Source organism: Cebidichthys violaceus, unplaced genomic scaffold (genome assembly GCF_023349555.1).
Source record: "Cebidichthys violaceus isolate CVI_PGR_0920_01 unplaced genomic scaffold, fCebVio1.0.p SCAF_4, whole genome shotgun sequence".
NCBI lineage: Eukaryota > Metazoa > Chordata > Actinopteri > Perciformes > Stichaeidae > Cebidichthys > Cebidichthys violaceus.
Genome location: NW_027176594.1, coordinates 8637506 through 8665389, shown reverse-complemented (window position 1 = coordinate 8665389; position 27884 = coordinate 8637506). Strand labels below are relative to the sequence as shown.

General features: G+C 41.2%; 1 protein-coding gene across 2 annotated transcripts; it reads right to left on the bottom strand.

Moving 5' to 3' along the window:
- Window positions 1-41: 41 nt before the first annotated feature.
- On the bottom strand, window positions 42-27875 carry prss12 (serine protease 12). 2 transcript variants are annotated; one of them, XM_068727580.1, is made up of 13 exons: window positions 27448-27875; window positions 24140-24278; window positions 22815-22987; window positions 22013-22163; window positions 21243-21421; window positions 20425-20566; window positions 20107-20327; window positions 17108-17249; window positions 11950-12155; window positions 11296-11374; window positions 10444-10566; window positions 5089-5390; window positions 42-2876 (listed from the first exon to the last, which is right to left on the bottom strand). In XM_068727580.1, the coding sequence occupies exons 1-13, from the start codon at window positions 27779-27781 to the stop codon at window positions 2545-2547; spliced, it is 2523 nt and encodes an 840-aa protein (XP_068583681.1). In that variant the 5' UTR covers window positions 27782-27875; the 3' UTR covers window positions 42-2544. The 2 variants fall into 2 exon arrangements, with proteins under 2 accessions (XP_068583681.1, XP_068583682.1); XM_068727581.1 differs by having other exon boundaries at window positions 5095-5390.
- Window positions 27876-27884: the final 9 nt, after the last annotated feature.

Genomic DNA, 27884 nt, shown 5'->3' with positions numbered 1-27884 from the left:
TAAAAAGTCTATGAGGATGAAAAAGGAAAGGTTCACTGATATACAGGCGGTAATGTATAATGACGTTTGCATTTCTTTTTTAGCAACATGGTCATTAATTCATAATTTTAAGTAAAAGTGTATCTAAAAGCAGAGCCAGGGTAGAAATAACAATAGCCACAACTTTCAGAGCTAGACAACTTCATACATTTTTAAGATTCCTTTCAACATCATTTGAAGTATTGTCTTGCCTTATGGTTTTGTGTGTACTTTGAGTTTCAAAGTATTTAACAACAAATAATATATTAGGTATGTTTTGACCCTTTGACCCAATCTGTACTCTTTGCTTGTTGGCTTCTGGTTTGTCTTGCAGGACCTGGGTCATCATTATCATGAGCCACACCTGGGCCAGTGTGGTTCAGAATATAAAGCTCACCACCTTCTCTTAGATGCTCTCTCTTCCCTTGCCGATAAGGCTGCTGGTTTGGTTTGTTTTTGTTTGTTTTGTTTGATGCAGATGCGTCACATATCCATACATGTTTACATGACTAATTACTGACTTCCAAATATGTTTGTTTTTGTTTGTGTTGTGTTGTAAATAAATGTATAAATTAAATTTTAAATTAATTTCTAAACTGATGTGGTCACCCTACTTTGTCACAGCTTTTGAACTGGACTGTCAACAGTGAGAGTGGTCATCGTCTCACTTAGGTCCACAAGTAAACATAAATCGTACAAAAGAAAAGGCCGCTATATGGAGATACAAATTTCAATTATGCAGCTTTTCCAAGCTGAAATAAAGAGTATAAAGTGTATGAGCCATGTATTTGATTTGTGTTGATATGGAATATGCCTCCAAGCACTAGGTGCTGTTTTTGAATAGGCTTGGCCTCAGCCAAGTTAAGTTCATGCCAGTAACCGCAGGTGTTGCAAACAGTTTTTGACTGTTCTCGGTTAATATCAGGTGGTGTTATTCGTTTTAACTATGTGACTAAACTTGGAAGGGACGGACACTTATGGACACTAGAGGGAAAACTAAATGCAAGGAAATAAAGTATTGGTAACGTTGTGTATCGTTTTTCTGAGCACATGTCTAAACAATTCAGCTTAATTAGCAGCCAGTAGTAGTTAAAGTATAGGAATTATAGACACTACAATGACAATATTTGTATGTTTGTTGCCAAGATTTTATGTAGCTTCTCACTGTAGCTGTTGGTCCCAGTTCTTAAATGGGTATTGAGTCAACAAGACTTGTTTGCCTTGCAAATGAAGACAACTCAGAAAATGGCTGCTGTTCCCGTAGCCACTGTGCGATAAACCAGTGACACTGGGTATGCCTCGGTGTGTGTGCATACACATTGTCTGGCATAGTAGTGCTCACTTTGACAGTTTGCAGTCAGATAAAATCCTCAAAGAGCTCTGTTGTTCCAGCAACTATTACCTTTCAGATGTGAGGGAATGACAACAATTTAGAAAGTACATGCAGTGAATGCTTTTACGTAAACAGACTAGCGCCATTATGAATCAAAACTTTACAACTCACTTTTTTCTTTTTTTTACAAAAATGTATAAAGAAATGTTACAGAACATTAAATCATAACACATAGACAGTAAACACAAATAAGAAGGCAGTGTCGTTTTTTCAAGTGTACCAGATTGTCTCCATTCAGTGTTGTCAAATCTGCCACAACACTTAACTACATGAATTAACAGCGTCAATATGACAAATCAACACTGAGAAATGCTGTCATGTGCTTTGATTCAGAGACACTTTAGTCCTTTCCTTTCTCTGCAAATGTCAAGCAGCACTGAGACTAATACTGACTTGATGTAAATTATAGAAATGCCTGAGTAATTACAAAGACCTGACATCTGCTTTTTACACAGCAAACAATGGAGAAACATTACATAAACAATGATGAAATGATGTTGAAACATATATTTCAGTTTGTCAAATGTCAATATGACTAGAATGCTTAACACAAAAGCACTGACTATTATGCATTTAAGTACCTAAAAAGGGGTTCATAGTGCAGGTCTGCAAGGTGATATGCCAAATACTTGCTGTGCACGCATGCATGTATACTGTTTTTCTGTGGTCCCTTTACAACATTTTTAATCACATATTTCACGTCATAAATGACAATATAACAAAAGCAATCGCTGAAAACATTATTATTATGGAAAAAAAACATTTTAGCGTAGTATGCAATGTCAGATAAAACAAAAAGAAGTTTAAGTTACACAGTTGCCGTTTCCTTGAGTTGACATTTAACTCCATTCAAATTCTTGCAGGTCAAGAGAATATTAAATCATTAAAATAAGTGCTAATGACTTAGATTAGAGAAAAGACAGAAGAGCATTCCTCTCTCTCTATTTGGAAAAAGTCCAGCATTGCATTGTGCTCTCAGTTTGGAAGTCAGATTATAATTTACATCAGCTACAACATCATGACATCAGTTAATCATGACTGAATTATATTGTTGTATCAGTTGTCGCCTAACCAGTTGATCGAGTCATTCTTTCTGATCAAAAAGTCAATTGTTTCAACTTCTCATTCACCTTTCATCGCTTGTTCTCTTTTCTGCCATCACGTCCAATCACCTTGCCTATCCAGGAGCTGAAGGCAGAGACTTTTGTGTAGACTCCAGGAGACCGCTGTGTCCTGCAGGCATGACCCCAAGACGTGACCCCGTAAACCACCCAACCCCCTCCCGGACGCTCACACACCAGTGGACCTCCACTGTCACCACGGCAACTGTCCACACGCCTCTCTGACTGGATGCTTCCGGCGCATAGCATGCGGCTTGTGAAGGCACTGTGGAAATGCTGCTGGCAATGACGACGGGGAAGTAAGGAGAGGGGTGCCTGCTGAAGGGTCTTGGAGTATGAGCGGCCTGAAAAAAAGAGGCAAAGCGTAAGAGTTTAGAATGAGAGGTAGAAGGTAGGTGGAAGAGTGTGTGTGTGTGTGTGTGTGTGTGTGTGTGTGTGTGTGTGTGTGTGTGTGTGTGTGTGTGTGTGTGTGTGTGTGTGAGCATCATATTTAGTGTCATTGCACAAAAATTACATAATAACCTCTCAGCATATTTTAATTTAAGTGGTCTGAGAAAAAACTAGACTTCAGAACCTTGTCTTGGCTCTGTTTGTATAGGCTTTAGAAAATCTAGCCTGTGACAGGAGACTTTGGTCAATCACAGGTAATTTCAGAGAGAGGGTTCCTATTGGCTGTTCTCCAAATGCAGGTGCCAGTGCACTTCCCTTCAGGAATAGCGGAAAATCCTGCAGAAAAAGTTACTATTCAAGCATTTGCAACAACTGCCTGGAAAGCAACCAGGACTTAACAAAAGGAGGGTCTAAAAGAGAGCTGACAAGAAACGCAATAAAATATCGGCAAAGGGTTTTAGATATGGACAGTAAATGTTGCTAAGTTTAGCCTTGTGCTAACCGTAGTCAAAGGCTCACAGCTGCAACTATGTAGCTTATTTGAGCCCCAAATCACAGTATGTCATCTCTAAGGGCATTACAGGACCACAACAAGTTTGCAAAGAAAACAGAAAGGTCATTTTCACAGAATTGCTGCTATATAACTGCATCAATCACAATCGTGATGATGTTTGAAATAAATGACTAGTACTCGCACAGATTTACAATATGAAACTTGCATACAAGCCTGTGCTTGTCTGGTGAGAGTGCCTTAGGACAGTTCAAACACATGGTGTTCCCCAAGTGTATGACTTGTTCAAAATATAAATATATTTATTTGCCTTGTCTTGCCGGCCGGCAGCAGTTTCCACTTGCCACGACCTTCTTATCAAAGGCTTTGACTTTTTTCAGGCATATCTTTTTCTGTGTCTCTTAAAACAAAATACAATTCCCTTGCATGCAGACCGTGTCTCCAGTCTCGACTCTTGTCTGTTGTCAACAAAAATGTGCATCCTCTGATGGTGACACATACTGTCACCGGTTGCCTTGTTCAATCACCAGCATGGAACTTCTGTGGCCAGAATATTTCTGTCCTCCAATTTCCTCTTCCCTTCTACTGTAACCCACTCTACAAGGACATGGTCCTTCCATGGCTTTCCACACATGGACGATGGAAGGTACATCCAAGCTGAAGGGAGCTACTGACAAAACTGAACCCAAGCCTCTACACTGTTGGTTCTCTCTATGACCACACAGTGTTATTAACTACCCCTCCCCCCCCCCCCCCACAACACACGCACACAGACACATAGACACCCTAACCTCTCAATAGGGAGAGGTACATGTTTTTTGCATAAGTGTGTACTCTAGCCCTCTGCGACTACGTTGCTGATTGATGACATCTGCATGTTATTAAGAGATCACTAACAGATGTGTGTTGGTTTACACTGTCAAGTGTATGGACAGATACAGAGCGGGAAGTCAAGCAAGTGTAATTACTGGTGGAGGATTCTCTTCTACTTTATATGCATTTGCAGTTGACCTTCAAAATGACTTCCATTTGGTAGGAATACTGTGGTTACAGCACATGGCTGTTTTACTGTCTGTCCAAATGTACAATAGACTTTACCCCAAATAACTAGTCCCAGTGTGATATGACTTCCTACGGCCCTCCATTAACTTACTGATTTCACTTTACAGCATTGTTTATTAATTGATTCCCAGTGCTTTTTTAAACTGTTACATATCTTCTAAAATCAATTGTTCTGGTAAATATTTTAAATTAAGGTTTAGTAAAACAAGTTCTGTTATTCAGTCAGCATCAATATAAAGACAGCATTTGCTTGATTTGAAAGGTTTAAGGCAGATTGGCTCAAGGAAGAGGAATGAACTGTGAAAATATATCCCTGGTCATGGCACATGCTTGTGAAAAATGCTAAAATTAACATTATAGAGATGAAAATAAGCACAAATTAAAATTTCACTGGATCTGTCTTTTAATGTCATCTATATCTTTTCTGCATTTCCCTTAACATAAAATAATTTACATTTGTGAAGGTCCTACACTTTTCCATATACAGTGCCGCTTTCCCGTTAAATACTAGGATGAAATGAAATGATGTCACCTCAAGGCCTCAGTATCCACCTACCCTTTACATACAAACACACACACAAACACACACACACCCTCACCCGTGTCACCCCAGCCAGTAATGTGACAGTTGCTGGCTTGTTTGAGCACTCTCTCTTTCCTCATGGGCAGACAGGCGGGAAGAACATGACGGCTGAATGACACACACTCTCCCAGCATCTGGCCCACTGCCCCCGGCGACAGACGAACCAAGGCCAAGTCGTAATCGTTACTATGGGAGCGGTAGCTTGGGTGGAGGACAATCTGATCGACGCCGTACTCCTCTTCATATTCCTCAGGGACGAGGGTGTGGTAGTCACCCACTCTAACTTTATACTGCTTGGTGCTGTTTCCATACCTGCAGAGATAAATACAGGAATGGATCAAGAGAGGCCATTAGAGAAAGAGTGTGTGTGTGTGTGTGAGCAATCCCAGAGCTGATACATAAACCATGCGCAATAAAATTACAAGCTCTGGCTGGGGTTAGCTCAGAAATAGAAAAGAAATAGTAGAGCTTGAAAAAGAACAAGCACAGGACACACAGGTGTTTTGGCTCAGGTCACCTTTGGAATTATCTTTTCAAGTCTTCCCTTGAAGTATGTATATCTTTTTTCTTTCAAAGAAATATTATTATTTTATACCCCTTGTTTAAAATGGTCTTGTTGTTTTTAGCAACATTTTCAACAATACATATTGTTTGTGTTCCCCCTAAGTCTTATTAATGTTTCATATGCTCAATCATACGGTCCTAAAAGCATTTCCCAAGAAACTTATCAGCTACATGGTTTCTATTTTTCTCAGCTGTACCCCTTTCTTCAACACAACATTATTGAAGTGCTTTTATACATTCTATCAATTCACTATAAATCATGACTAAGGAAGGTTTACACACTCGCTACACTGCTTCTAGGAGCTTAACAAATGAAAGCTTTGACAAAGAGTGAGTATAGGCAAGAATGATAACAAAAAATCTGTCATTGTGTCTGTGTGTTTATGCTTTCAACTGACTCATAGGTTGACATAATTAAGTGTTTCCATGCTTTCAATTTACTTGTTGAAGATGTTTGGCCAAGTGGGAGAGAAGGAGAGGAGAGAGGAGTAGGGTAAGTCAGGGACAAGGGAGAGGGAGGGAGAGGAGGAAGGGGAGAGGAGTGAAGGAAGGAGGCCTTTCAATCGAGCCAACTGTCTGTGTCCAGTTACAACTGGTAGAGTGTTTCCGGAAAGATTTCCTGACCTGGGAATGCCACGGAGTTCCTGGCAGAGCGGAGACTGCTGACCAGTCATTTGCGTACAGTACATACCCACCATGAAGGCAAAATCTCAGGATTAGAATGGAGTTTGAATGTGACATCTACGTTACCTTTTGCACGTTGTTGTTGCTTATAACAGTTCCAAATCTGCTGGTGACGTTACTGTTGGCCCGCCACCAGCTGTACAGCAAGATGGTATAAATAGGTTAAATATGTTGACAGCATGTGACCACTGACCTGAGGTCATTTTTTATGAACCTATTGATGGTAATGGTAGTGTAAGGGATAAGGTAACATGATCGTGTTTGGTGGTTGCACCTTAACGCCATCTGTGCTTGTGTGCAATCTAGAGCAAGAAGAGATGGGTATGCTAACTTGTTGATGTATTTTTTGTATATTGTTTTGACTGCATGGGTGTATATGTGTGTGTGTTGCTGTGTGTACTTGTATGTGTATCACACTATTTTGGTTACCATATATGAAAGGTGACACTGTTAAGTCGGAAGTCCCTATCTTGGTCTGCATGCTCAGGCTTGCATGCAGCAAATTACTTTTCAAAGCTGTCATGGCTGCTAACAGCTCGGACCACTGAAGACTGATATGTGATCAGGCAGGCATGAGAGGTACTTTGTAGTGTCTGACAATTTGTGTCTGCTTACAATGTCTAAAATAACAAATATCTTATATACAGCTAAAAATACCTTTCACGATTTCTGTCATGTAGTGTATAGGTGTGGACTTTGAGTATCCTTTTAGCAAAATAAAAAGTCTACCAGAAATACTTAACTGTTACACTAGGGAAGTTGATTTGCTGTACAAATGTTGTGCTAATCTGCAGCAGTCAGCAAAATGTTTTTAAAGGAGTGTCATCAATCTGAATGTGCATGCGAATTCCAAGAGCTACAATCAATTATTAAAACCGGTTCAATATAAAAAGCAAAGCCTGAGGCAGCAGCTGAGTGAGCACCTGGCACGTTAAGCACAACACTAACATATAATTAATGTGTTTGGATAAAGCCTGTCATTTATTTACTGTAACTGTCATAGAGACATGTAATTGTGTACTTTTGAGTTTATATGGTACCGTATGTGGTGCCTCAAGGCACATCGTAGTTAGTCATGAAATGTCGTAAAGTAACGGGCTACACCCAGAGTTGGCGTGGGCATATGACCGTGGCATTGTGGGTCGTTTGCTGGCACAGAAGCAGAGGAGTGAACGACCCCAGGTTGAACTGATTCTGCACATGGTCCAAGAGGTGCACACGGTAAAGTGTTCATTTGTACATGTATTTGTGTGCATTGTTGTTGACCTGCATTTGTGTTTACATGTTGTTGAAAGATCGTAACCTTTTTGAATCAACGTATAACCTATAAACTTTTTTAATTTTTGATAGAAGTGATTAATTAAACCTATAACTTGTTTTACTTTTTGATAGATGTGATTAAACATATAAACTGCATATATGCCTTATATAAAGTAGTCACTCTAAACTACTTCCTTGTTTGAACAGGATCAAACCGGTTACCTTCTGTGTCTGACTTAGAAAGAGGAGGCTTCATGTGAGTGACGCATGAGCCTGAAGGAGGTGCCAGCTTTTTAGCAGCATAAAAAGGAGCAGAGAATCTGTGAGTTTGGCCTTTTTACCCCAACTAAACTTAGGGGTCTTACCCCCTTAGAATAGAGGACAAGAAGACCCTTCTACTGTCTTACCCCATCAGAAGTGGGGGCAGAAGACACTTATGCTATCTTACCCACTTAGAAAAAAAGAAGAAGAAAAAACTCACAGACAGAGCAAACGGAGAGAGCCTGCAAAACTCCAGAAAAAACATGCAGAGACAGCAGAGCAGAGAGAAGAGAAAGGGGGGAGATTTAGCAGAGAGCAAGGACATTATACCTCATAGCAAAATCAGTGAAAACTGATAAAGAGGCGAACTTCTTATAGTAGGAGTGTTAGAATTAGTTAGTATTGTAGCACTATGACTGTTTCATTGAATTGAAATTGTTGTATGTGATTTTTGTGTGAAAAATTTAAATAAAAATACAGCCTTACATTTTGTAAGTCTGAAGCAAACAAAGTAGTCTGGTCCATTTAAACAATTTGACCCTCTTCTCCTGTCCGTTGATAGTGTGATCAGAAGTGACGACTGAAGCAATCAGAGGAGCTTAAGGTAAGTACCCTGAATGAAGACTTGGCAGTGTTAGTCATAAAATGGTGAGAATGTTCGCAATAGGCAATAGTAAAGTACAGACGATGTACATAACTATTACATACAGGGTGCTAGGATTGCATCCCATTGAGAACACCTAGGGCATTAGCCGTAAAAGAATTTCAAGAAGACAATTAATCCAAAATCCTAACGATTTTAACGATAGCTACGGGGTGAGATAAAATACTGAAGGTTTTAATCCAACACCTCAAAAAGGAACGTATATCCTAACAGGTGGGACAGCTGACGGAGTTACCACCGTGTTAGGGTGTTAGGTGCAAACTACTTCCCCACCTAGAAACAGGGAGGGAGCTGCTTCACGCTACAATGTGTTGCATTTTTTTAGTTTGTAGTTTGTAGTTTATGTAATGTGCTAATATGTGCTAGCCTGTTTGGCAACGGACATTTGCCTGAGAGACTCCAGGAAGAGCTCTCAATTTATGTAAAAATCTTTGTTTTTTTTGTAGTTTTCACATTGTCTGAGATGCAAAAGAGAGAGAGAGAGAGAGAGAGAGAGAGAGAGAGAGAATGCAGAAAATAAAGTGCATCAAATACACCAGTACGAAGCGTCACCATTCTTGCTGGACCAGTGTAGCAACATTTACTCTTGCACTAGCAAGCTATGGCATTCAACGACAAGAAAAAACTGTTAAAGACAGTGTTATGTTTGAGGCTAACTATTGTGGCTACTATAGTGTCTACTGTGCAGTTTTAAATGACTTACCATTGTTAGTAAAGAGTCAGACAGTGAAATTATTTATGTCAGTCTGCAATTACACTGGTGGTCAACTAATTGCAGTGTTTCCGTCGTAGAAGTCCTGATTGCTACATCCCTCGTGGTCTTAATTTGCAGCATAGCACAGATGTCTGTTTCCTGTGCGTGTCGTTTAAAGGAAGGTGTACAAGACACATCGCAGAGTTGAGGTTCCTGCATTAGGAGTACACCTCTGGCAGTGGAAAGGGACTGGGAATGGTTGGAGAAATGGCATTGGAAAGGATTTAGTGAATGACCTCATCCTCTCTTTAATGTGGAAATATCAGGATTTATAATGGTTGAGCTGCTGGAGCCGGTAAAGAGTTCTGTTTTTCCCAAACCCAAATGTTGGAACTAATTCTTGGTAACGTAACACAAAATATATTATTCATAATATACAGTTTGAGAACCGTACAAATATTAAAGGCAGGCTCTAGGATTAGTCAACTTTCTCAGCTTTTTTTTTTTTCCACTGCCTTTTCTGCTCTATGCATTAAGTGATTGATTTCATGTTGGTGGTGCCATGTGGGGGCCCCCAGACCAGATGAATTTCTGGCTGTCTCCCTGCTGCCTGCACCACAACCACAGCCAAACCACCCGCTGATCAATGCTTACATTTTTGAGATTCTCATGCCTCTGTCAGACTTGTTTGTTTAGTTTGGGTGTCGCTCAAGCTGCAGGAAGAGTACATACATATGTACACCCACATTTCGTTGAATAAAGATAACTTCAAACCTCAAAAGTGCAGAAAATCCAAACAGACAATGTAAAAGGTATGTATTTGTGTATGCACGTCAGGAGAGCAGCTTTGAAAGTGGGTTACAGTGGGCTTAGAGCACTCAATTATTGCATGATTTAGTTGTACTTAGTGTATTGAAATAGTATATTTAATTATTACTATATATGGAATGCCACCACACTTAACAAGCCAATCACTGATGCTGACAGAAGAAATTGCTGTCTGTCCAGCATAGTGGGCGTGTGGAAAAGACCAGTGGCCAGGATGAGAGGGAAGACCCATGTTGTGTCGCGTGTATCGAGAGGCCCGTGAACACGTACGTGATGGTGGGTTATTATTTCCTGGACTCCATACTGAACCTGCTGCATGAGATGAATTGGCTGTTAACAACATGGCCTTTGAAATTGTGACACATGCATTTGTGTGTAAGTAGATGTCGATGTGTGTGTGTGTGTTTGACCTTTTGAAGCAGTGTGCCGAGGTGAGGACCCAGCAGGTGTCAATGAGAGTCGCTCCACACACCAACCTCCCGTCTCCTCGAGATCCTCGCAAACGAACCGCAGCCTGCCATGGCCAGCCTCCCCTAAAAACAGACACGCACACGAACACACAAGGAATTATAAAAGTACACAAATATACTATAAAGTACTATGTACTGTAAAGTCAGCTTGTGGTTACTGAAACTTGATTGATAAAAACAGAGCCTGAAACAGGTATAGCCAAAAGGAGTGACAGGAATTCTACCCAAACATGATTTGTGATTGTTTTGGAGGACACTTAAACATTACAATACCTGGCAGGCAGACAGAGTTTACATGCAGCTGCGTGAAGTGTAAGCATGCAGGATGTCATCTAAACATGCACACACACTAACACATAAATGTGACCGTAGACACAAATACGCATAAATGTTGCTTTTCTCTCTGTTGATCCCAACCTCTTTCCGTCTCTCTCTATATCTCTTTCTTACACACAACATAAACACACACACAAAGGAAAACAGAGATGGGAACCATGGGATTTTCTTGTTCAATTCCAGCAAGTTTTTCTGTATTGGCCATGTACGCCTGTTTCTCTTTTATGTGAATTATTTTGATCACTCACTCACTTCCCATCCTTCCACTAAGCCACATATAGTTTGTTTTTGGAAGTACGTACAATTGGATTGACCATTGACTGTGGCTTCACATCAGCTGTTTTCCATCTCAGACCTGTTGACTTGAAAATGTGTCCAATTTTGTTTTTCTATATGTCTCTGGCAGGCGTCCTCTGTTCTGTCATTAATCCCTACTGTCCCTTCCAGCCAGCTTACCTCAGAGAGTTTTCTCCTCCTATGATTCGGCGCTGGCGAGTGTGTATGAGCCGCAAACCACAAATTGAGTTGACAGGATCTGACAGAGACAAAAGAGGAACCATTGGGTGTGTATATTTGAGAGTGTGTGGGAGGGTGATGATTGTTAAACCATACATTTGCTCTAATAATTATTGAAATCTTTCACTACTACATATGAACCTGAAATAAAGTAAATTAAATAAATGGGGGATCATTTTCATAGTCTGTGTGTAGAAGATGTAATTCATCATACTGAAGAGACAAAATACCCTCCTGCACTGGTTTGACTTTCCGCAGTATGTGCATGTGAGAAAGGGAAGTAATAGCATATGTGCAGGTAATGGATAGCATTGTGTGAGTCTGCCCTGATGTGTGACAGACAGGGTGAAGCAATAACATTGCTCTCTCCATTTTACCATCTGGATACGCACAAACTGAAGTGCTGCCCACTTTCCTCTCAGAATTTTACCTCCTGGCTTTTCTTTATTTGTTTCATTCATTTTTCAGTGTATATAAGATAATTGAAATGTTTGCTAAACACACTAGTCTCATGCATGCTCAATGCACACTCATTTGCTCCAAATCAATCACAAGAGCTCCATTTATTTTGAGTAAAAAATAGACCTGACTGACCTTTGATCTCTTTGTAGCTGGGTTGCGATTCACCATAGTCACAGATGACCCCGGCGTCCTCACTATGGCGACAGTTGTGTGTACCGGGTGCCTGTTTGATGCAATCTGCTAACGAACGCTCCTCACCGCTGCACTTCACATTGTCCACGTGGATGGGCCCTGTCCCTTCCCCGAAGTATGCCATCACACGGGCCTTTGCCACACCACTGTGGAGGATGGACAGGACCCAGAAACACAGACATTTCATTGCCATTGCCTTGTACATTTTGTTAAACTGGAAAACTATTAGAACTGCCGAAAAAGTACTTCATCTTAAGGCTGGAGACCAAACGAACTGCAAAATTAGTCTCAGAATAAAAGCATTAAATATCAAAAGACAGGATTGCAACAGATTCAAAAGCAGCAAAATAGAGTTTACAAAACAGAATTATGATCAACAAAAAAGCAAGGGAATATAAGTAAGTCTTGAAAAGCTTTTTTTAAATGGGCCAGTTGAATTGGATGATCTACTGTAAAGACCTAAACTATTCCAAAGTGTTGGGGCAAAGACACCAAATGCTTGGTTTCCCTACAATTCAAGCTTAGCTCTTAGAACATCTAGTTCAGTGGTTCTCAACTGGTCTGGCTGCGGGACCCATCATCACCCTTTAATGACAAGTCGCGACCCAAATTTTCAACTTCTCAAATGCATTTAATGAAAAGATGGTGCAGTTTGAACCTGAGCTGAAAATGTCCTCTGCAGTCGTAGTAGTAGGGAGCTCTCTTGTGCAGAGAAATTGTTCCCGTCAGTCTCCGTCCCACACATGTTTCACGTAAACGAGTAAAACTGCTTTGTTTGTTATGTCTGTAGATTCGCCCATTTGTAATGCAAAATGACCACTTGCCTTAATTTGAGCTGTGGTCTGCTGTTTGATGTCATCCGACATGTCTTCAATTCACCTACTTATAGTGTCATTTGACAGAGGTATAGTTTTCAGTTTATCTGCTGCGGGTTGATTCAACAAATGCCGCTTCAGTTTTGACGGCTTCATGCTTTCTTGTGTCAGAACCTCGCTGCACAAAACACACTGAGGTTTTTGCCCTCTTTTGTCCTCAATGTAAGAAAATCCATATCTCATGTAGTTGGTGTTGTACTTGCATTTCACCCAATTAGCATATGAAAACAAACTTTGTGGGTGTTCTTCTATACTGTGAAATGGGTGCCTATTAGCATTACAAGGCATTAACGCCAAATACTGTTAAGGAGTGTGAATAACTCCGCTGCATAAAAAATCCCCTTCAAAATAAAAGCACAAGATTTTTTTTTTCTCAAGACCAGTTGAGAATCACTGATCTAGTTTATCGTATCTTTTTGTTTTTGTTTTGTTGATTTGATTTTTTTATTCTCTTTTTATGTTTTTTGAAATTATTTAATTCTGTGTATCTTTCTACATTATCTATAATTGTGTCACAAACACTGAATAGTTGAATGCTTGCCTGACACATCTTTCTCTCTGCATGTGTAAGCATATAGGTGATGACATCTTAGTATAGATGTTATGGTTTGACATTCTCTGGCTGTGACGTAAACCAGGTCAAACCACTTTCACAATCTGATAACAACAGTATTTGTGTCACTTTCTCACCTCTGACTTTAATTAGTGAACAGCTAACACACAAGACTGTAGGTCGAGGTGTGCCTGTATAGGATGTAACTGTGATTTTAATTAAGATTGATAGATAACCGACTCAGAGGATCTCATGTTGCCTCCCTGGGGTTTAATGGGTTGCAGGTCTTGTATCCCCACTCATCCAAAGGGAATCTCATGTCACTTATTGAGACATCTAGCATTGTGTCTCTGTCTCCAATGGCTCCCAGAGAGGTACTTAGCATGCAAAGCGTGAACCTCCAAGTCACTTGGAACTAAGCCGAGAGCCTGACATCAAGCCTGCTTGGTGTGTTTCTGTGGCAACACACAGTAACACAACATGAGTCAAAAATGCAACACAATCTGTTTTGGATACTAAATTCTCAACTTAGAAAGGAAAGCCAAGTGTTTTCTTAGTCATCATATTTCATGTACTGTCCATGTACCGTGAATTATCTTCAACATATTGGATAGCCACATTTCTTGACTTGGCTGCATTTTTGTTGGATCAGTTTTAAATGTTGGAAGGGAGGATGGAAGAAAATATGCAGCCAAGGTGACTTGAATGCATCTTGAGCTGCAGGTAACAGGCATTTAATGCAGTTGGATAAACTTCAAACAAGTCCTCAATCTAAGAAACCCCTCTTACGAACATGTTCCTTCGTTGTCACACGGTTGTCACAGTCTGGTTCTATGTCCAGTTTCTGTGAAGACTGGACTGTGCTGCATCTTTAGAAGATGATCAAGTATCTAGAGGATTTCGTGTTCAAGGTTTTAGGTCTTCTGTTTGTTGTTTTTCCCTGTTTCATGTTATTAGGCCCGTTCGAGATGAGCCAGTCCTACACAGAATCGATCACCGGCAATCGCCGCACAATGCATGCCGGTTAGATTTGTGTCCGACTTGATCCTGACTTGCTCTGACGTCATGAGCAAGAGGGCAACGATAACGTCACGAGAGCGAGGCGGCCGCAGTTTTTACTCTCCAGCAACTGCATGACCCAGGGCATAATGGGAAATGCATGGCTGTCACTAGATCAGAGAGCTGATAATCCTATAGAAAATCCTATTTTTCTGTGTAATTGTAATACTTAACGCTAGATTGTTGGTTATTAGTCTCATGTTGTGTGACAAAGGTTTAATCTAACAACATGTCTTGTGTAATTGGAAATAATAAAGCTTATTTATACAAGACATATTAAAATAAGCAGCAAAGTGTTTCACAGGCACACATACCAAATGATAGCAAACAATGCCAGTTACACGCACATTTCCACATAAATATTTATTTACAAACACATAAATAAATCTGAACGAGGTCTTCAAACTACAAGTAGTTTACAGATCGGATCTAACAGGATGTAACTGTGCTTTAAAGGCAGCTGAAAACTGTCTGACTTGACTCGCAGTTTTTTCTCAACGCTCACTGTTGCTGCTGCCTAATCTCATCCACTTTCCAGGTGAGGCGCAGTTCATCTCAAACGAGCCTATTCATTAATGTTTAGAGTTTCCTGTTATATTTTTATGTACTAACGTCTCCTTTTGCTTCAGTTCATGCACTCATACATTTCCCGCCTCCTTGATTATCCTCACCTGCCCTCAATTACTCACCTGCCCCTGATTTTGCCATTGGTCTACCCCTTTATATACTCCCTTGTTTTCCCTGTCCCCTGGCCAGATTGTCTTTATTCTACTCTGTGTGCTCATCGCTTTGGATTTTGCCTATTGTTTACTCTTCTTGGACTGTTGACCTCTATATGACTACCTGCTTTTTAGAACGGATCTAGCCTTTTTGAACATACCTTGTATCCTTTGTCGCACATTTGCGTTTTTGATGATGATCCTTACAGGGCTTTTACACACCTCCAACACGCTTCCCCTCTCTCACGCTTATGTGTTCCAGACTTAAAAGTTGTGTGGTTTTCACACTACATGACTGACTTGCGACAGTGGGGGTCACACATTACAAGATCCTTCATCTGGAATCCTGATGAGGTCTCCAAGCTTGTTTTGTCACAAAATCAGGTGCGAGTAGTGACACGGGCGTAGCCTTGTCATGCTTATTGATGTTTCTGTCAGCACACGTGTTCACATAATAGCCTGTTTCCACACAACTCTACTATTTCCAATATGTAGATCAGTCACTGTGTTATATTTATTGATGCAAACATCCAACACCCTAGGTGCCACAACAACAACAACAACAACAACTTTGATTAGACACAGGTGAGGCGACCACTCCGCCAGGTTTTCCCTCAACCTGTGCCTTGCGCTCTCGTAAGGCTCTGGTTGTTGCTCCTGGACAGATCCAGATATTTAGAATGCTAGATATCTGGAATGCATCTGCGATGCAACCACGAGCTGTTAGAACAGTTCACAGGTATCGCTCAATAGCCAAGACAATAGGGATTTCTCTCTGATCTGGGGCTTTTGTCTGGGAATTCCAAATACGGAAAGTCAGGGTCAAAGTTGTGTAGCATGAACTAAGCATGAGGGAGGAGTGTCCCATGCAGAACAGTGATAAGAGAGAAAATGAAGACAGATTGTTACAGTACAGTTGTCCCTTGCCATCCCATTGCCAATGTTATGGAAATCTGGACAGTGTCTCAGCGAGAAGAGATAATCCCTCAACATGTCTTGTCACTGTGAATGAGTCATATGCACAATTAGCCTGCCCTTTAATTAGATGTTTATCTTGGCTTTGCAAAAGGGCACAGCTAAAACCCCTAATAAAAGCAGCTGGAAGCACACCAGCAGCTATAAGAAGTGCTCAAAAACTTGAGCGCACAATTTGTACAGATTGATTAATAAAATACAGTCATCTTAAATGATTCAAAGCATACTTTAGTTTGTCCATTGTAGGTCTGCTTGAAACTCGAGACGTGCGTGATGATGTGCAAACTGAAAACAGAAGGATTGAGAGATGAAAGACGGACAGAGAAAGCGGGAGCATGTGTATAAAACAAATGCCAAGTTTAGAAGTGGTGATTGATTTTGCAAACAGAGGCCGTCTGGATTCACTGAAGGAAGTATAATGTATAGAGTGATCACATTGCAATGCCACAACTGAGCCTTTCTCCAACATGTTACCTCTATTCCAACATCCGGACCACGACTGAAAATAAAATTATCAGCAGAAAATTGTCAACTGAGTCAACTGTTAAAGTTAATTCACTTTTCATCATTTCAGTTTTGAAGCAAAAAGCACTTTCTCAAAAGTGAATGTTTCCAGGTTTTCTCAGCCATCTATTATAGTAAACTGTACATCTTTGGGTTATTGGGCATTTTCACTTGTTTTCTGACATTTTGTTAGCCAAATGACAAATGGAACATGATAATCAATAATGAAAATAACCGTTGGATCTGTAAAATGCACCCATCTCCAAACTTATTGGTAATATTTCCGAGTCCTAACTGAACCTACATCGGTGAGCAATGTGTGGAAATACACACTTTCAACAACTTTGTCTGCCCATATGGCATTCTTTTTGCTTATGCATGCAAATCAGTGTGCAAGTTGTACATATACATACCTGTATCCTAACTGTCGGCAAACCACCTCGGCGTCACGATCAGTCCATCCGTCATCACACACAGTCCCCCATTGTCCAGACAGATAGAGCTCCACTCTGCCTTCCCTAGGGCTCTCTCCTCCCACAAGTCTTACCAGCACACCTGAAGAACACATGCACACAAACGCAACTTAGACCGACCACATAGACTCATGCTGCTGGCATAGGTTTATTTTTGTTCTCTGATGTTACCCAGAAAAAACCCCAGAAAAAAAAAAGTCCAGAAATACTCAATGACATTACACACATGCTCTCCAAAAAACTGATCCTCCAGGCTAGCATGTCTAGTGAATGGGGCATGTGTGCTCATGTTCCCTACAAAGGAAGTAGCTTGAACACCTGTCTGTTTTCATGCACATAACCACTTTTGTTTTTAGACTCCTGTCGCTATGAAAAGATGTCTTGCCTCTCTGTATTTCACATGCTCCCTTTCTTGTTCTTTCTCTCTCAAATAGTATTCACTCAAACTGTTAAATCAAATAAGTCTGGGCTTAAGGTTTAAACCATCCATCCTCATTTGTCTGCCCACACATGCACACACATACACACACTAATCACATTTACGTGAATGTCGATGTCTTTTCCATGCGTGGATCAGTTTATACTCTTGCCAAGTGTTTGGAATTGTATGCTATGATGTATAAAGTTGGTTGGTGTGTTTTGTAGCTCAAACATTGTATTGCACTGTGTGGAGTTGAATGGCATGCCACCTTCAAACATTTTGTATGTGGCACATAAGAATTTGAAGAGGGAGAAAATAAGGCAGGGAGAGTTAATTGTGGGAATGTTTACCTCTTTGTTGGTGTTTGCTATTGAGGAAATGCTCATCTTTGTCCTCTCCCTTAGAAATACAAAAAATGTTTTCCCTCTCAGCACACACATCATGCACACACACACACACACGTTAAATTGCTGCTCTGATACAACCCTAATGTGATGGTCTCCCACACCAGACTGAGTATGTGTGTGTGTGTGTGTGTGTGTGTGTGTGTGTGTGTGTGTGTGTGTGTGCGTGCGTGTGTGTGCGTGTGTGTGTGTGTGTGTGAGAGAGAGAGAGAGTTCAAAGCAAAGCCTGGCTTATCTGCTTTGTCTCCTTTTCCAAAAACAACATAAACCAATCTGCCTGTAGCATGTTGAGCGGGAAAGAGGGATTTGTGTACACACAAACACTCAAACAAATACACACAAACACACACACACATGCTATGTAGTAATGACACACATTCTTTAGAGGGTGTTTGTGGAACAAGAGTGTCCCTCAGACTCTTCTTCAAAAACATAAACTACTTAAACCCAACTTATCATCACTTAAAGAAAACATGATGTATCCTTTCTGTGACATTCACCAGACTTATCAAACTCATATATGTTAGAGTCAACATTATATAACGTTATATACAGTATGAGGTAAAATCTCAGCCACTACTGGTTCCATCCAGTTCTATGCTCACATATCTTTATTGGTGTCTGAAGGCTTTCAGCAAGTAGTAATACCACTGAACCCTTCTGTCTCTTCTTATAAAGAAGTAAAAGGTGCAGAGTTATGTGTGTCTGGCAACATATTACCCCACTTGGTGCCTGATAGTTATGGTCTTGCAGCTAGGAATAGTGACATGAGGGAGACTTACTTTAGGTATAGGTTTGCAGTAGGTCCATTTAATCATGACGACTTTACAAGAGTCAAAGTAATAAAGGCAGGACAAGCCAACTAACAGCTGTGCCTATTAGAGTTATGACTTACATCATCCTCTATATGTCTGTTGGAGAATGTTGGCTTTACTCATCTACGTAAGATGAGATCAAATTGACTGCAGGTTGAGTTGGCAGAGATCTCAGGAACAGATTTCAGACCAGCTTGCACTTCCATTACCGGGTTTTATGAAGTGAAGGAAATTACATGGAGGCTTTCATCATTTGGTTTCCTGTTCTTCACTGCCTTTAATGTATGAGTGCTCTTAGTGCAAAGTGTATCTTCTACAGTCCTTCTTTTATGCTACCCCTATTACTGATAACAAACTGTTTTTAGTCTCCACCTAGGAACCACTAAAAAGGAAAAACCAGAAGATCTCAGGCAGAGCTCAGCAAAAAAGGGGGATAAAGGTCAGTGGTCTGGAGCTTACCACATATGAGCTATAAAAGTGATGAAAATATTCATTAAAATAGACTCCAAACACATGGGTAACCAGTGCAGAGATTCTAAAAATAGTGATTTATAGTCTCCAACTGGATCTCAAAAAGGAAATGGGCTGCAAGATCCTCAAGTAATAACTTTACTTTAAAAGTATACACTGCGTATATAAAGATAATTTAAGTAATGCAGGTTAAATAGATATAATCTTTTCTTTTTGAATCTCAGGGAAACAGGACTGAAGAGAGAGTTGTACTATTGTAAATACAAGGGATGATGATATTGGAAAACAGTAAAACAAGATATGGGGAGATTCTATATCTGGACCAATGATGATGAATTCGGATTTAACAAAAATAGGTTTTCAGACATCAAAATGTTCAATCTCTTTGTATGTACATTGCGGTTGCTGCAATAGAATGAGGAGAGAAACAGGCTGAGGACTGAACCCTGAGGCACTCCAAATTCAAAGAGGATTGATGAATTGGATTCAGCAATGGCAACATAAAATCAAATGATCAACAATATCAAAAGCCTTAATATGGACTAAAATATGGAAAGTTACGAGTGCCGTTTCTGTGTCAGGATCAACTCTCAAAGCAGAATGGAATTTTTAAAGAAAGATCATTAACATATTCAAAAAGCCCACTCTTTGACTTTCAAAGTCCAAAAACTGTGACACATATGCACATACAATATATGTATCAGTATCTAATTACATACTGTACATGACCAACATTAAAGTTCATAATGAGCCTCTCTCGCCCATTCATGGTTTCTATGCTATCTGTAACCATTTAAGGTCTTATTGTAAGACAAGATTCGATCTTACTCGTTGGAGGACTTTCTCCAATGCGATCAGGGCTGCATGCGATGTTAACATCTTCATGGTGTGTACAGTCATGACGGAGCCACTCCTTCCTGTTGCACAGCAGTAGGCTAGGCTCTTTCCCTGTGCAGCTCACATCATCCAGAAGAATGGGACCTGACCCCACCCCAAAGCGTGGGACTGGTGTGATGTCTAGTCCTTCAGAGAGGAGAGTCTCACCTAATCTGCAAGGTAGACATGTACACACACAGACTCACACATTGTTTTCTTATTAAAAGTTATTATAATATTATTTGCATGTGCATGAATACTTCACATTACCTGTAACCAAGTTGTCGACACACGACTTGTGTGTTAGAGTCTGTCCAGCCATCATCACACACGGTTCCCCAGTGACCACGGTAAAATACTTCTAAACGTCCCTCGTAGCTGCTTGCGCCCCCTACCAACCTAACAGAACCATCTGGAGATGAAGACAGGCAGGCAGAGAGTGAGTCGCTAATGAGGATACATTTGAAAATGTATAAATTTTTTCCTGGCCTTCCATCCACATGTAGCTTTTAAAAAAATCTTAAATCGTTAAATAGTTATTGATCACAATATTGCAACAAAATGCTGCAATTCCTAACAAAACACTATGCAGTCATTGCTGGCTGCAAAGCTCTGGGAGATCCTGATCTGCCTTAAAAGCCAGTGTCTGTAGCCAGAATTTAGTTTTTTAGACTTCTACCTTCACACATTGGTCACCTGGCAACACACCGGACTCCTAATCCTCTACTTGAGCAATAGTCAACCTTCATATTTCAAGGTCTATCCACCATGAGCTCTCTTAAAAGCACCTTTCCCCTTGCACCCTTCTCTTGGGGGTCTTTGATTTGTTTTTCTCTCCTGAGACCAATTGCCATACCTTTTTCAAAGAGAACATTTTAACTAGTCATAATGGGAAAGGCACAGGAGTAACTAATAACTTAAATGATTGCTCTCTTCGGTTTAGGCACCAGAAATGGGTCATGGGTACATGCAAACCCTTTTGCTACAATAAGGTGTGGATTTCTGGAGGGGTTTCCATATCTATATATGTGAAAAAGAAATATGTGAATGTTATGGATTGCTTATAACAAGTCAGGTTCTTGTTCTACCTGTAAGAGGGTTACAGGACACTCCTGCATCTTCGGAGTGCAGACAGTTGTGTTCCCCCCAGGCACTTTTTGGACACTGCTCCAGAGTGAGCTCATTGCCTGTGCAACGCACCTCGTCCAGCCACACACGGCCTGAACCCTTGCCAAAATGTGCCTGGCCCCATGCCCTTGCCACACCGCTACAAAGAACAGAGAAGGTACAGAAGAAAGGTTTGGCTTACAGAAATAGCGATACAATGAAAAAAAAGATGCACTGACTGGCTTACAAGTTATTTACAACATGTTTAATCTGGATATTGAATAGAATAAACCTATTGTATTTCAAATAAACTTTTGGAAAATTGCTTGTTGTGTATATTGCGCATATATGTCAATACATAGACATTGCAACACCAACACCACAGTGGCATACACACAAAATGCACATGCGAACATTTGCGGAGAGTGTAGTGTTGCTAAATATGCATATCTCTGTGGTACTAGAATTCATGCAGGAACAATGAGCCCGATTCATTGTCTGACCCCCAGATGTTCTTTATTGCTCGCTCCTCTCTCTGTGTGTGTCCGAATGGAAAGAATACTTCTCATACTTTTGGAGACAGAGGGAGAGACAGACGGCTGGACACCCACATTAACTCATCTAAGCTTCTATTCTTCACACTTTTTCCTTGTTTTCTCATACTCACAATGTATATAATTTATGCTAACTACTAGTTAGAATTAATCTGAATATGAACAAGATGTGTGTGTTTGTGTGTGTGCCCCTTCACCTCAGCCCCAACTGTCGACACACTACTTCTGCATCACTGTCGTCCCATTGGTCGTCACATATGGAACCCCACTGCCCTGCATGGAAGACCTCCACTGCGCCCTCAGACCCTGATCGACCTCCCACCAGCCGTATAGGAAGCACCACTACCGCTGAAACCAAGCATAAATACACACGTTATCACATATTCTCCCTAAATGACCACTATTTGACGTACAGAGCATTAATATAGCAGCAAATAAACTATTTGCTATGAAAAGATATAGTGGAGTAATGTTTACCTGAGCAGAGAATGAAGTCACTCTTCCTCTGTGTGTGTTGTTATCTGAGCTTCACTGTGCTTTGTTTACATAGTCGGGATGGCCGCGCGTGCATGTTAGTGCATGTGAGCGTGCCCCACTGGTTAGCTCATGGCCACTGCTCTGCACTGGGCTGATATGACGAATACAGTTAATGCCGTTGCGGAAGCTTAGTGCCCACCCTCCGGTTCCCCCCCAGGTATAGCATCTGTCCACTTCACATACATCAACAGATTTGGTGTATCCCCACATTGCCACGTTAAGAGCCGTTGAGAGGCAAGAGATATGCTCTCAATTCTGCTTTTAGTAACTTTAAAGAATCTAAGCAGACTGACAAAAAATGCTGTGACCTTTTAATTTTAAAGCATATATTGAGGATGATTCTAAAACTGAGTAGGAGTTGTAGAATTGTTAAAGGCTTGTAGAGTTATCAGATCTCATTATATTCATTCAAACCTCTATCCATCCATCATAGACCTATAATTCCCTATGAGGAGTGTGTACCTTGCTGCTGTATGCAAGTGATGGCTGCAGCCTGAGGACATTCCCCTCCATTCCAAGTAGTCTTAGGACACTGGAGCAGGTCTGGCTCCTCTCCTTGGCAATGGACTGCCCTCCAATGGAGCTTGGCCATGCTTGGCCGAAACAGGGGAACTTCACGTGCACGACCTGAGATCCTGGAAGGGGATCGATAAGCAAACAATTTACTTTTACTAATTTAAAATGAGTTATGCTTTCTTGGATAGTGTTAGCTTGGAGAGAACCAGGGAAGGCAGGGTGAAAGAGTGGGATGACATGCAGCAAAGGATTCCGGCTGGAATCAAAGCCTTAATAAATGTTGCATGTGGGCTCTACCAGGTGAGCTAGAGAAACACTTTTCTCATCTAATAACATTTTTCAAGATAGATGCAACCTCAGTATAGTTGAGACATCATCTGAGATAAATCCTGCAGCCACGTAAAAGGCGGACCATCTCAGAGGAAAAAGTACAGCAGTCATTAACGTTTGGTAGCAGTAACCTTCAGCCGTCTGTATGTTCATGATCTGCCATTCTAGGGCCAATGCGGTCAGAAGTTTTACACCCAACAGCTTCAATAACTGGCCACGTGAAAATCATCACCAACCATTCCAGTTGACATATGTCTGACATTTGCCCTCTTTCCTTTCCGCTGAGGACTTTCATTGACTCCTGTGTGAATATGCACACAGCGACATGTGTTCCTGTCAGCATGCGTGCCAGCGCTGGCGTGTCAACATGTGTAGTATGTTAACAGAACGTCTCTGTTCTCCAGGGTAGTAAGACGCTCCCCAGCTTATGAACACTGTCGATGTGTATGATCTGTCTGCAGGCTCCCTTGAGACGCTGCAAATCAGTGGCTCCTCTACCATTAAAGCATCTCAAAATTCAAGCCCAGGAGACACAGTCGTACATGTGTATGTATGTATGTGAGAGAGAGACAGAGACAAAGAGAGAGCTGGTAACAAGGTAAATAGCTGAGCACTGAAGGTATTTAAATACCTCTGGGGTTTTTTTTTTTTTTTGGGGGGGGTGGAATGCAAGGGTCACACAAGAAAAGTACAAAGACTGTGGAGAGAATGCATGTATGTCTACGTTGTAAATGTTAAATTCTCTTAAATTCCCACCAAAATTCCATCACACTCTAACCATATGTCAGACCTCTGTGGGCTAATTCACATTGTGAATTTATAAGACAGATGGGGATTGCACTTGCACCTGTGTCTGAATACGTATGTAGAAGCAGGAGGCAGACAGAGATCGGGAAATATTGCATGCCTGAGCGTATGTGTATGCACGTGTGCTCTCTCACCCCTTGCCCAGCTGTCTGCAAACCACTGCAGCGTCTTCGTCCCCCCAGTCATCGCTACAGACAGACCCCCACACTCCTCCAAGATAGACTTCCACCCTGCCATCAAGCTTGAAGCGGCCTCCTTGCAGACGCACAGAGCCTGGGATGGAAAGAGGGTTGGAGAACAGCAGATGTTTAATAATACAGCACATACAAAATGGGGGATAAAAGATGACACGAAAGAGATGTGTCACACCATATGACAATATATAGTCAGGGTGTCAGAGAGAGTAAAGTAGCAGGATGAAAGACAGAAAAGTAATAAAAGGGGCAGAACTGGGTGCAAAGTTGGGAGGCAAAAAAAGAGAAAATGCTCAATAAGAAGTGAAAAAATAAGAGAAAGAAGAAGGCAGTGTGTATTTGATTTTGGGAGATGACAGGAAAGCACATTTACACAGGTAGAACTGTCTTATAAATGAAGCAGTGAGTCGGTCTGTGTCAAAACAGCTGCATATAAAGTTCTCATTGCACTCGATTATGACATGCAGAGACAAAACAGTTCCAGTGTGTCAGCACATCACAACTACTTTATAAAAAGATGAAAAAACAAGACGTGCTTCTGGTTGTCTTTTCCATTTTCACAGCAAGTGACATATTTAGCCATCCACGCATATTTTTCTTTTCCCAGAGAATAAAGGGGATTCCCTCCGTGTGTGGCCCCATCGGCCTACCTTGCTGTCATATAATTGAAGATATCACTTTTAACCACATCCTATTCAGGATTTGGAGTTCAGTCTGCATTTTCTGTACAAGCTGCACTAGAATGGAACTCCAGCCCAGGGACCATTAGAGAACTACAAACATACAGTTCATTAAAAGCTCAATTAAAGAAATGGTTAGTTAGTACCCAGCTCTGTCAGCACTAGAACATAACTGCACCTTACTGTCCTCAATCTTTCCGTGTTGAACTTTCCCTCAATCTGTCTGTTGTCACCTGTCTGTCTGTCTTGAATTTGCTGGTCGACCCTCATCTACCTACATGCATGTCTTTTATTTCTTGTTTAGCTGTGTCTGACTGACTTCTATATTTAACATACTCTGCATGCTTTTAAGTTTTGTTCCTCTGACATGGATGTTTTTAGTGACTAACAATGCAACATAATTTTGTCTTTAGTCCATGTTTCTATTTTAACATCGTTATCCGTCATTTTATTTTGCTTTGTGTGTGTTGAATTTGTCAGCCTCTGTGTTGCATGTCTCCTGGACTACTGCAACTCTCTACTTGCCGGAGCCCCGGCGTCGGCCATCAGACCTCTGGAGCTTGTCCAGAAAGCTGCAGCTCGCCTGGTGTTCAATCGCCCCAAGTTCTCCCACACAACTTCCTTTCTCCGTTCTCTACACTGGCTAACTGTAAGAGCTCGCATCCAGTTTAAGACTCTGGTGCTAGCCTACAGGGCAGTGAAAGGAACAGCTCCTTCCTATCTCCAGGCCATGGTCAAGCCCTACACCCCCGCCCGACCACTTCGCTCTGCCAACTCGGGGCGATTGGTTGCCCCGTCGCTCAGAGGTCCCTGATCGACTCGGTCACGGCTGTTTTCTGTCCTGGCCCCACAGTGGTGGAATTAACTCCCCACTGACTTCAGGACAGCAGAGTCGCTGCCCATCTTTCGGCGCAGGCTGAAAACCCACCTCTTCAGGAAGTGCTACCCTGAGCCTTCCACTTAGCACTTATTGTATTCATACTAGCTTGGTGCACTTATTGTATTCGTATTACTTTTTGCACTTACTGTTTTTGTTTGTTTCTGCACTGTACTTTGGCTCTGAGTTATGCTCTGCTTCATGCTCTTAGATGCTTGTTTGCAAAAGGAAATGTACTTATGACTTCTGGTGACTAGTAGTTCTTTTGATTACCAATGTTGAATGCACTTGTTATAAGTCGCTTTGGATAAAAGTGTCTGCTAAATGACTGTAATGTAATGTAATGTAATGTTGTTAGTACTTGACAATGTAGTAAAAGAGTCTCCTGAACGATGATACTACTTATGTTAATATTCATTCTCACTACTTTCACTGTTTGTGCACGCATTGTAAAGGATCAATCTTGTATAACTGTGTAAATTTAATCTTATATTTTGTTTTTAAGTTTATTTTGTAACATCTGCCTCTTGGGACTACAGATGAAAAATAGCCTCTTGGCTAACTCTGGCGCATTTAAAGCAATGTTATATTAATGTGCACTGTCCCTTATCAAATAAACCAATAAATAAAATAAAGAAGTTTCCACATAAAATACATGGTTCACTGTAACCATGTATTTTATGTGTAAGGGTGCATGCTCTCTATCTCACACATTTACATACACACACACACACACACACACACACACACACACACACACACACACACACACACACACACACATGCGCCTGTTACTGCCATCAGCATATCTGAATTAAATCAGTGTGTGGCTGTATATCATTTCAGTAAAAGGTCATAAACACAAAATTAACAGAATTCAGACTTCAATTTGGCAACCCCTTCGAAAGGCTTGTAATAACTGAAAATCTGTAATAACTGGATCAATGAATGACAATGTTTCAATTACCAAGAGATATTTTACCCATGCTTTGCCGACACTAAACATACCACAGGCTGCTTGTCTTGTGCCAGATGGAAATCACACACTATTCCTCTCACCACACTCTCTCTCTCTCTCTCTCTACTTTTCTACCTTTCATCATTCCAGCGATGTAGGGGCAATCTTTTGCCCAAAACTTTTCGTTTTAGCAACACTTAGCAGTGCAAGCTTGTGTGCTTGATAGGCATCGATAGTGTGGTGTTCCCATGTCAAACTATTTAGAAGAGAGAATTTTATTGAGCTTATTCACTTTATTCTCTTACACATACATATGGTGTGTTATTCCCAAACACACCATATAAGAAAATACCTGTGCACTCATTACAGCACAAATGTGCTTAGACATGCAAATCATCTGCATACAGCTGACTCACACCTGGGACACTTTAGGTGTGTCCTGTCTAATTATTTAAGCATGGGCTTCCTGAGTTTAACACAAGTGGAGTGCGGACATTTGTTAAGACAGTCGCACACCAAACCCAAAACAACTGCACGGTTATCAGCTATTCATCAGCCCCACAGAAATTAATATAGTATAATTACAGGGGCTTACTGTGTGGGGTTTGGGTCGGGTCATTTCAGTTCCTGTGAGCCTAGTTCAAACTGTTTTTGACATATTTCTACAGATGATCATGAAAAGCAACACAACACGGTAGCCTATTGCTGTATGACTATAGGCCTGCGTGTTTACCTTGTTTACAGTCGCAGTACCCCCAGTCCACTCTGCCTTTGTGGTTCCTGAAAAAGCACCAGGGTCGAATCCTACCGTCCGGGTTGCGACAGTGATTGTGCTCCCCTATTCCTTTGCCCGGGTAGCGTTCACTGAAGCCATCCACCTCAGTCCAGTTCATGCACCGGGTGCCGGACTCGGTGACGTCTATCGCTCCCTGGTAGAAACCGCCTTTCCCACGGCCCTGGACGCAGTCAGTGAACGGCAGGATGAATGAAGGGACGCTACTGGAATAACAGAAGCCACTATTCGCAGCAAAAAGCGCGGCTGTCAGAGCAATAAATGCCGCGTTCATGTTTGGTCTCTGGTTGTAAGCAGCTTAGAACGATGCTTCAATCAGCAGCAGCTTCTATCATCATCTGAAGAGACGATTTTTAGTCAGCCTCATCGCCCTACCG

Coding starts and splice junctions, on each gene's coding strand:
- prss12 (XM_068727580.1), bottom strand. CDS start 27,781: ATGAACGCGGCATTTATTGCTCTGACAGCCGCGCTTTTTGCTGCGAAT. Junction 22,988..24,139: donor TGCAGACAGCTGGGCAAGGG/GTGAGAGAGCAC, acceptor ATCCCCTTCCAG/GATCTCAGGTCGTGCACGTG. Junction 5,391..10,443: donor TCGGCACACTGCTTCAAAAG/GTCAAACACACA, acceptor TTATCTCTGCAG/GTATGGAAACAGCACCAAGC.